We start from the raw sequence: 11,400 nt of genomic DNA on the forward strand, positions 1-11,400 counted from the left end.
ATGATTCTAACACCAATGGAGCCTTGGTGCTGATCATGTTTTGCTCGTGGAAGAGGCTTAGTCAACGGGTCTGCAACATTCAGATCCGTATGTATCTTGCAAATTTCTATGTCTCCCACCTGGACTAAATCCCAGATGGAATTGAAGCGTCTCTTGATGTGCTTGGTTCTCTTGTGAAATCTGGATTCCTTCGCCAAGGCAATTGCACCAGTATTGTCACAAAAGATTTTCATTGGACCCGATGCACTAGGTATGACACCTAGATCGGATATGAACTCCTTCATCCAGACTCCTTCATTTGCTGCTTCCGAAGCAGCTATGTATTCCGCCTCACATGTAGATCCCGCCACGACGCTTTGTTTAGAACTTCACCAACTGACAGCTCCACCGTTCAATGTAAACACGTATCCGGTTTACGATTTAGAATCGTCCGGATCAGTGTCAAAGCTTGCATCAACGTAACCATTTACGATGAGCTCTTTGTCACCTCCATAAACGAGAAACATATCCTTAGTCCTTTTCAGGTATTTCAGGATGTTCTTGACCGTTGTCCAGTGATCCACTCCTGGATTACTTTGGTACCTCCCTCCTAGACTTATAGCAAGGCACACATCAGGTCTGGTACACAGCATTGCATACATGATAGAGCCTATGGCTGAAGCATAGGGAACATCTTTTATCTTCTCTCTATCTTCTGCAGTGGTCGGGCATTGAGTCTTACTCAACTTCACACCTTGTAACACAGGCAAGAACCCTTTCTTTGCTTGATCCATTTTGAACTTCTTCAAAACTTTGTCAAGGTATGTGCTTTGTGAAAGTCCAATTAAGCGTCTTGATCTATCTCTATAGATCTTGATGCCCAATATATACGCATCTTCACCGAGGTCTTTCATTGAAAAACTCTTATTCAAGTATCCCTTTATGCTATCCAGAAATTCTATATCATTTCCAATCAGCAATATGTCATCCACATATAATATCAGAAATGCTACAGAGCACCCACTCACTTTCTTGTAAATACAGGCTTCTCCAAAATTTTGTACAAAACCAAATGCTTTGATCACACTATCAAAGCGTTTATTCCAACTCCGAGAGGCTTGCAGCAATCCATAAATGGATCGCTGGAGCTTGCACACTTTGTTAGCTCCCTTTGGATCGACAAAACCTTCCGGTTGCATCATATACAACTCTTCTTCCAGAAATTCATTCAGGAATGCAGTTTTGACATCCATTTGCCAAATTTCATAATCATAAAATGCGGCAATTGCTAACATGATTCGGACAGACTTAAGCATCGCTACGGGTGAGAAGGTCTCATCGTAGTCAATCCCTTGAACTTGTCGAAAACCTTTTGCAACAAGTCGAGCTTTATAGACAGTAACATTACTGTCAGCGTCAGTCTTCTTCTTGAAGATCCATTTATTCTCAATTGCTTGCCGATCATCGGGCAAGTCAACCAAAGTCCACACTTTGTTCTCATACATGGATCCCATCTCAGATTTCATGGCCTCAAGCCATTTCGCGGAATCTGGGCTCACCATCGCTTCTTCATAGTTCATAGGTTCGTCATGGTCCAGTAACATAACTTCCAGAACAGGATTACCATTTCGCGGATCTTATTCTGGTTGACCTACGAGGTTCAGTAATAACTTGATCTGAAATTTCATGATCATCATCATTAACTTCCTCACTAATTGGTGTAGGTGTCCCAGAAACCGGTTTCTGTGATGAACTACTTTCCAATAAGGGAGCAGGTACAGTTACCTCATCAAGTTCTACTTTCCTCCCACTCACTTCTTTCGAGAGAAACTCCTCCAAAAAAATTCTGAATTTAGCAACAAAAGTTTTTCCTTCGGATATGTGATAGAAGGTGTACCCAACAGTCTCCTTTGGGTATCCTATGAAGACACATTTCTTCGATTTGGGTTCGAGCTTATCAGGTTGAAGCTTTTTCACATAAGCATCGCAGCCCCAAACTTTAAGAAACGACAACTTTGGTTTTTTGCCAAACCACAGTTCATAAGGTGTCGTCTCAATGGATTTTGATGGTGCCCTATTTAACGTGAATGCGGCCGTCTCTAAAGCATAACCCCAAAACGATAGCGGTAAATCAGTAAGAGACATCATAGATTGCACCATATCTAGTAGAGTACGATTATGACATTCGGACACACCATTACGCTATGTTGTTCCGGGTGGCGTGAGTTGCGAAACTATTCCGCATTGTTTCAAATGAAGACCAAACTCATAACTCAAATATTCTCCTCCATGATCAGATCGTGGAAACTTTATTTTCTTGTTACGATGATTTTCAACTTCACTTTGAAATTCTTTGAACTTTTCAAATGTTTCAGACTTATGTTTCATTAAGTAGATATACCCATATCTGCTCAAATCATCTGTGAAGGTGAGAAAATAACGATATCCGCCACGAGCCTCAATATTCATCGGACCACATACATCTGTATGTATGATTTCCAACAAATATGTTGCTCTCTCCATAGTTCCGGAGAACGGCGTTTTAGTCATCTTGCCCATGAGGCACGGTTCGCAAGTACCAAGTGATTCATAATCAAGTGGTTCCAAAAGTCCATCAGTATGGAGTTTCTTCATGCGCTTTACACCGATATGACCTAAACGGCAGTGCCACAAATAAGTTGCACTATCATTATCAACTCTGCATCTTTTGGCTTCAATATTATGAATATGTGTATCACTACTATCGAGATTCAACAAAAATAGACCACTCTTCAAGGGTGCATGACCATAAAAGATATTACTCATATAAATAGAACAACCATTATTCTCTGATTTAAATGAATAACCGTCTCGCATCAAACAAGATCCAAATATAATGTTCATGCTTAACGTTGGCACCAAATAACAATTATTTAGGTCTAAAACTAATCCCGAAAGTAGATGTAGACGTAGCGTGCCGACCGCGATCACATCGACTTTGGAACCATTTCCCACGCGCATCGTCACCTTGTCCTTAGCCAATCTTCGCTTAATCCGTAGCCCCTGTTTCGAGTTGCAAATATTAGCAACAGAACCAGTATCAAATACCCAGGTGCTACTGCGAGCATTAGTAAGGTACACATCAATAACATGTATATCACATATACCTTTGTTCACCTTGCCATCCTTCTTATCCGCCAAATACTTGGGGCAGTTCCGCTTCCAGTGACCAGTCTGCTTGCAGTAGAAGCACTCAGTCTCAGGCTTAGGTCCAGACTTGGGTTTCTTCTCCTGAGCAGCAACTTGCTTGCTGTTCTTCTTGAAGTTCCCCTTCTTCTTCCCTTTGCCCTTTTTCTTGAAACTGGTGATCTTATTGACCATCAACACTTGATGCTCCTTTTTGATTTCTACCTCAGCAGCCTTTAGCATTGCGAAGAGCTCGGGAATTGTCTTATCCATCCCTTGCATGTTATAGTTCATCACGAAGCTCTTGTAGCTTGGTGGCAGTGATTGGAGAATTCTGTCAATGATGCTATCATCCGGAAGATAAACTCGCAGTTGAATCATGTGATTATTATACCCAGACATTTTGAGTATATGCTCACTGACAGAACTATTCTCCTCCATCTTGCAGCTGTAGAACTTATTGGAGACTTCATATCTCTCAATCCGGGCATTCTTTTCAAATATTAACTTCAACTCCTGGAACATCTCATATGCTCCATGACGTTCAAAACGTCGTTGAAGTCCTGGTTCTAAGCCATAAAGCATGGCACATTGAACTATCGAGTAGTCATCAACACGTGACTGCCAGGCATTCACAATGTCTGCAGTTGCTGGCGCAGGTTGTACACCTAGCCATGCTCCGAGGATGTAATTCTTCTGTGTAGCAATGAGGATAATCCTCAAGTTACGGACCCAGTCCGTGTAATTGCTACCATCATCTTTCAACTTTGCTTTCTCAAGGAACGCATTAAAATTCAACGGAACAACAGCACGGGCCATCTATCTACAATCAACATAGACAAGCAAGATACTATCAGGTACTAAGTTCATGATAAATTCAAGTTCAATTAATCATATTACTTAAGAACTCCCACTTAGATAGATATCCCTCTAATCCTCTAAGTGATCACGTGATCCATATCAACTAAACCATGTCCGATCATCACGTGAGATGGAGTAGTTTCAACGGTGAACATCACTATGTTGATCATATCTACTATATGATTCACACTCGACCTTTCGGTCTCCGTGTTCCGAGGCCATATATGTTATATGCCAGGCTCGTCAAGCTTAACCTGAGTATTCCGCGTGTGCAACTGTTTTGCACCCGTTGTATTTGAACGTAGAGCCTATCACACCCGATCATCACGTGGTGTCTCAGCACGAAGAACTTTCGCAACGGTGCATACTCAGGGAGAACACTTATACTTTGATAATTTAGTGAGGGATCATCTCATAATGCTACCGTCAATCAAAGCAAGATAAGATGCATAAAAGATAAACATCACATGCAATCAATATAAGTGATATGATATGGCCATCATCATCTTGTGCTTGTGATCTCCATCTCCGAAGCACCGTCATGATCACCATCGTCACCGGCGCGACACCTTGATCTCCATCGTAGCATCGTTGTCGTCTCGTCAATCTTATGCTTCTACGACTATCGCTACCGCTTAGTGATAAAGTAAAGCATTACAGGGCGATTGCATTGCATACAATAAAGCGACAACCATATGGCTCCTGCCAGTTGCCGATAACTCGGTTACAAAACATGATCATCTCATACAATAAATTTAGCATCATGCTTTGACCATATCACATCACAACATGCCCTGCAAAAACAAGTTAGACGTCCTCTACTTTGTTGTTGCAAGTTTTACGTGGCTGCTACGGGCTTAGCAAGAACCGTTCTTACCTACGCATCAAAATCACAATGATAGTTTGTCAAGTTGGTGTTGTTTTAACCTTCGCAAGGACCGGGCATAGCCACACTCGGTTCAACTAAAGTTGAAGAAACTGACACCCGCCAGCCACGTATGTGCAAAGCACGTCGGTAGAACCAGTCTCGCGTAAGCGTACGCGTAATGTCGGTCTGGGCCGCTTCATCCAACAATACCGCTGAACCAAAGTATGACATGCTGGTAAGCAGTATGACTTATATCGCCCACAACTCACTTGTGTTCTACTCATGCATATGACATCTACGCATAAAACCAGGCTCGGATGCCACTGTTGGGGAACGTAGTAATTTCAAAAAAATTCTACGCACACGCAAGATCATGGTGATGCATAGCAACGAGAGGGGAGAGTGTTGTCCACGTACCCTCGTAGACCGAAAGCGGAAGCGTTAGCACAACGCGGTTGATGTAGTCGTACGTCTTCACGATCCGACTGATCAAGTACCGAACGCACGGCACCTCCGAGTACAGCACGCGTTCAGCTCGATGACGTCCCTCGAACTACGATCCAGCCGAGCTTTGAGGGAGAGTTCCGTCAGCACGACGGCGTGGTGACGATGATGATGTTCTACCGACGCAGGGCTTCGCCTTAGCACCACTACGATATTATCGAGGTGGATTATGGTGGAGGGGGGCACCGCACACGGCTAAGAGATCAAGAGATCAATAGTTGTGTCTTTGGGGTGCCCCCTGCCCCCGTATATAAAGGAGCAAGGGGGAAGGCGGCCGGCCTAGGAGGAGGGCGCGCCAAGGGGGAGTCCTACTCCCACCAGGACTCCTTTCCTTGTTGGAGTAGGAGAAGGGAAGGGAGAAGGAAGGGGTGCGGCCACCCTTTGGGGCCTTTCTCTCCTTTCCCGTATGGCCCATTAAGGCCCAATACGAATTCCCGTAACTCTCCGGTACTCCGAATAATACCCGAATCACTCGGAACCTTTCCGATGTCCAAATATAGTCGTCCAATATATCGATCTTTACATCTCGACCATTTCGAGACTCCTCGTCATGTCCCTGATCTCATCCGGGACTCCGAACTCCTTCGGTACATCAAAACATATAAACTCATAATATAACCGTCATCTAACTTTAAGCGTGCGGACCCTACGGGTTCGAGAACTATGTAGACATGACCGAGACACGTCTCCGGTCAATAACCAATAGCGAAACCTGGATGCTCATATTGGCTCCCACATATTCTACGACGATCTTTATCGGTCAAACCGCATAACAACATACGTTGTTCCCTTTGTCATCGGTATGTTACTTGCCCGAGATTCGATCGTCGGTATCTCAATACCTAGTTCAATCTCGTTACCGGCAAGTCTCTTTACTCGTTCCGTAATACATCATCCCGCAACTAACTCATTAGTTACAATGCTTGCAAGGCTTATAGTGATGTGCATTACTGAGTGGGCCCAGAGATACCTCTCCGACAATCGGAGTGACAAATCCTAATCTCGAAATACGCCAACCCAACAAGTACCTTCGGAGACACCTGTAGAGCACCTTTATAATCACCCAGTTACGTTGTGACGTTTGGTAGCACACAAAGTGTTCCTCCGGTAAACGGGAGTTGCATAATCTCATAGTCATAGGAACATGTATAAGTCATGAAGAAAGCAATAGCAACATCTAAACGATCATGTGCTAAGCTAACGGAATGGGTCAAGTCAATCACATCATTAGGAGAATGATGTGATCCCGTTAATCAAATGACAACTCATGTCAATGGTTAGGAAACATAACCATCTTTGATCAACGAGCTAGTCAAGTAGAGGCATACTAGTGACATTCTGTTTGTCTATGTATTCACACATGTATCATGTTTCCGGTTAATACAATTCTAGCATGAATAATAAATATTTATCATGATATAATGAAAATAAATAATAACTTTATTATTGCCTCTAGGGCATATTTCCTTCAGTGATAACCAGAATGTGGTGACTTGGACTATGAGATAGTCGTGAGAAGTCACGGCGATGTTTTGATATGATCACGAGACGAGGTCTCGGTGAGTGTTGGAGACCAAGTGTTGGTCATGGTTGTGATCACCGGAAAGATCACCGTTTGGTTACAAGGTAACCCGTTGAACCGAGTGTGGTTCCGTTTGTGATCCGCGCATGATCACAGTTTGGTTGCGAGGCAATCCGTTGGTAAGAGAGTCCGAGGGACTCAGTCCACAAATTTGTTTGCATTGCATGAGTAATACGTTTGCATTTAAAGAACCTTGGCCGAACAAGAGATAGTTGCATAAAGTTAACATGCTATGTCTGCATTGGATATGACCGGTAGTTTATATTCAGCATAGTTTCATGATGCCATGCCATGCTTTGATTTATATGTTAAATTATGCCATGATTGAGATGATATGCTATGTTTTGCTATTATCATGTTATAAGCATGTTTTGATATGCCATGTTATTACCATGTTAGTAGATGCTAGGGAGTTGTTCATGCTTAGTTGACTTATATCATGCCATTTTTAGTAATTGATATGAGATAGGTTGTTGCATGCGCTTGGTTCTTGCTTTGTCTTCTGCTTGTTTGGATGCTATGTATTTGGTTGTCTTGCAAGTACATTCAAGTACATTCAATGTACTGACCTGGCGTGTCATGCCAGCTTGTAGGTCGTGCCTGGATTGTTCGCTTGATCCGTCGTGCTAGGCCGTAATCTTGCCAATCCTGTGAGTTGTGGAGCCCAGCCAGAGTTGATGAGCCGCCAAACCAAGACTTCCGCCACCTTTTAAATAGCCTTAGGGCTAGCCAGATAATTGTATTCATCAATGATGTACTCTTCTATACATGTATTTGATGAATATTCTTGTACCCGGAATGTTGTATCTTGGACCTGTCGTGCGCCAGGTGTTATCCTGGGCTGACGTGCGAAGGCCCCCTGTTCCATGCGGATCGGGGTGCCACATCAATCTTGTCTAGCTCCGCCACTGCAAGATGCCATTGTCCATATACAGTATTATTTTGTTTTCTTGCCTATATATATGCCAGAAGATACTTTAGACTGTAGAAGATCCCTAGTTGATATATGAACTAAACCATACAACAAGAAATTTAAAAATATCAGATTTAGAACATAGCAGGCTATTGATCAAAATAAACATGTGTACTACCAAAAACAGAGCCTAATTTTGCATCAAATATATAAAAAAAGATTGATTAATCTGTCAGCTACTTTCAGATACAGGCCCACCATTTAGTTAGAGTTTATATTTTTATAAAATGTTGAACAGATCTAGGTAGTATGTTTGTGCCACATGAAAATGTAATTATGAGTTAATATTATCTTAAAAGTATAAAATGTTGAACAGATCCAGGTAAAATATTTGTGCCACATAAAAATGGAAGGAATATAAAGGTGAATTCATGCATAACACAACAAAATAGAAGAATAACCTTCTCAACAATCATATGATATTGTGTCTCGTTGCCTGATGCAGGCGCCCCAGAGATCGTCACCTTCAGCGGTGCATCCACGTGTGCCGACAACAAGGGTTAAGACTGAAGAATGGGTAGGTTGGCAGCCCCATCTCCTTAGCCATGTGCACTGCCGAATCCCATGGCACCATCGGCGACGACACAGGTCACCGAAGGGACTCCCTCCATCCTTCCGAGCGTCTCGACGAACTCCCTGACGTCGCTAGGGCTGAAAGTTTAGAAAAAAATATCATGCAAGTTTATTTTGACCCGTGAAAAATTATACTTGTTCTGTAATTAGTTCTCATACCACTCAGTACACGTTATGCGGTATGAATAACCTTGCAGCATTGGAGGGCGGTGACGACCTATTGTGGTACATCTTCAGCTCCACTTCAACTCATGACCAGCTTGCTGTCATCTATGGAGCTGCACTCTGTCTCTTGAAACAGGGTGTGAATAACAAAATTAGAGGCGCGAACAAATATTAGCTGCAAATAATCTATAATTAGGTGCCGCACCAATGTAATTTCAAAAGAAGATACATCGTGGGAGACTGTACCATAAAAGGTACAAATTATAGACCACCTTCAATTTTGGATAATAGGAGAAGAAAACGCTAAACTGGTACAAAATGAAACTGATCCTGCGGATGTTCTTTCCAACAATCTCGGCAAGCCTAATGCGGAGAAGATTCACATGGAGTAATGGCTCCCTTGATAATCACAGGTTTAAGATCATTTACGATCTTGAGCTTCCTTGGTGCCCATCCTCCTGGGTTAGTTCCCACGCCGATCGAATCTAATTAAGACTTTGTGGTTCTTGGAACTGTAAGTCATCAGACCAAGCTTGAAGTTGTGCCTCCTAATTCCACCTGCACAACAACGACAAACCATGAGGCAAAAATTAAGAGCATAAGTGTCGCAAGTTATTAATGTTCTTAACCATCAGAAAAAATGAATCAAGGACACAACTGATGATGTCCCATGTTAGCGATCAGAATGGCATGAGTAAAACTGATGATGACCCATGTTAGCTATTAGAAAATGAACCATCAGCATGTCACAACTCACAAGCTGTCAGTATTCTAAATTAAGAGCACAATGGATGGTGATCAATGTTGCTACTTGCTAGCCATCAGAAAATGAACCATGGGTATGTTAGAAGCTGTCAACGTTATTGACCTGATCAGAAAATCAATGGAAATAAAACACGGTCAGGTCACAAGTTGTCAATGTTCTTAACATTCAGAAAATTAAATCAAGGGAAATCTATAACCAATGCCAATTCTTGCATTAAGCTGTAAATACAGGAACTGTAAATGATGTCAAGCATTGACATGATTGTTGGAGATACTGCAAACTGCAAGGAAGTGACATTGCTTTGTTGGTAATTTCATGCGTTGATACACCAGATGGTTCAAGCATTGAGAGGAAATAACATAGGCATCAATACATTGCTCACCTTGAAATCCCTTTCCGATGGATTTGGCAGAGACGTCTGGCAAGGTTCGCCCTCCTTGAAGACCTCACTGAACAGGAGTGCCTGCCTGAGGTTGAAGGCGTGGACGAACATCAGCGGTTGTGAGCTAGCCCTACCGAGGCGGCCCAGCAGCTGGAACTGCTGCAGGTGCGCTTGCATTGCAGAGGTGTCCCAGCTCTGGGCGGGTGAGCATATCCTCACCCTGTCGCACACGCCATATTGATAGCCAACTTGCACGACGTCCTACCTGTCTGTGGCGGCGGTCTTCACCTGCGTCAGCACGTGCAGGTCCGCGGCGGCCACTATCCTCTCTCCACCGCGGTTGCCTACGGTGTCGGTCTACTGTGCCAACGACGACGACAGTTGTACCCAGCAGAGGCGGGCACGCCGTATGGGTGTGAACGAAAACGTTGAGGCCGCGCGTCCTGACAACGCGATGCCGGTCCTGCGGTGCCATGGTGCAGGGAGGCGAGCGGGGGAGGGGCGGGGTGGGAAGGTGCACGGGAGGAGGCCGGCGACGACGCGGTGCAGGGGGGCGCGCGGGAGGAGGCCGACGACGCCAGTGTACAAGGAGGAGTGCGGGAGGAGGCTGGCGGCGGCGATGCGGGAGGCAGGGGAGAGAGATTAGGTTTGGTCGGTCTTTTTTTAGAAAAAACAAATGGTATTAACCAGATGGAGCTCGCGGTGGAAAAAACAATGGTAGGGTTGGCGACTTCCTTCGTTCGATGGCAACGAACGAAACGAACGACGACCTACAGACTCCCCCGTTAGGAGTAGAGAAAAAAATTGATTCTTAGAAAAGGCAAAGTTGATGCATTAAGAAACTTAGGATTTGAAATTGATTACCATAAAACTGAATATTATTGATTGGTAATGTGCTATCGGCTCCTGCCCGTTTGTAACGTGTCTAATTAGGAAAATTTTAAAAGGTTGGGAAAGTTTTTATTGTGAGGATAAAAAACCAACGTTAGGAGATATGATGATGGGATGTGAGACGAAAAAAATCAAACAAAAAAAAACAGATAAAAATGATGGAACTATTTAACCAACTCGTCTATTAAAAGTAAAGATGTGATAGGGCACCCCTAGAAGGTTGTGCCGGTTCTCCCTAAACCTATTGTCTTACCGTCCATTACGGGTCAGGGTTAGAGATGTGGTGAATACGTAAATTCTGGAGCGGTAGCGGGAAGCTTGGCGGGCACGGGCAGCACGGGGAAGGAATCCAAATTCCAGGCAGCCAATAAATTGCCGACGCGGCACAGCTCCAAAACCCCGTGAGTCCAGCGAGTCCGACCGAGTTGAAGTCTATGGTGTGGTGTGGTGATGCCGCGGCGTTCCCCTCCTCCGCTGGCAGAATGGAGCAGCATCCAGCAGTATCCAGTCCACTACGGGCAGACCCAGACCGTCCTCTCAGCGAGTCCAGAACCTGGTGTCTGAAAAACGGTGTTAGCAATCCCACTTGTATTAGGCTTTTTGTTTTTACCTCATGAGTAAGTACGTAGTTAGCACTCAAAATCATCAGAGTGGAACTACTCAACCCCGAATTGACTATCGCGGGGGTTCG

At 43.9% G+C, this 11,400-nt stretch overlaps 1 protein-coding gene and 1 pseudogene across 1 annotated transcript; both read right to left on the minus strand.

Moving 5' to 3' along the window:
- Window positions 1-2,849: 2,849 nt before the first annotated feature.
- Window positions 2,850-6,203, minus strand: LOC141021516 (uncharacterized). Its single transcript, XM_073497359.1, has 3 exons — window positions 5,291-6,203; window positions 3,126-3,967; window positions 2,850-3,021 (listed from the first exon to the last, which is right to left on the minus strand). The coding sequence occupies exons 2-3, from the start codon at window positions 3,961-3,963 to the stop codon at window positions 3,008-3,010; spliced, it is 852 nt and encodes a 283-aa protein (XP_073353460.1). The 5' UTR covers window positions 3,964-3,967; window positions 5,291-6,203; the 3' UTR covers window positions 2,850-3,007.
- A 2,638-nt stretch (window positions 6,204-8,841) lies between these two features.
- On the minus strand, window positions 8,842-10,969 carry LOC109752412 (large ribosomal subunit protein uL3c-like; annotated as a pseudogene).
- Window positions 10,970-11,400: the final 431 nt, after the last annotated feature.

This window comes from Aegilops tauschii, chromosome 4 (assembly GCF_002575655.3).
Source record: "Aegilops tauschii subsp. strangulata cultivar AL8/78 chromosome 4, Aet v6.0, whole genome shotgun sequence".
NCBI lineage: Eukaryota > Viridiplantae > Streptophyta > Magnoliopsida > Poales > Poaceae > Aegilops > Aegilops tauschii.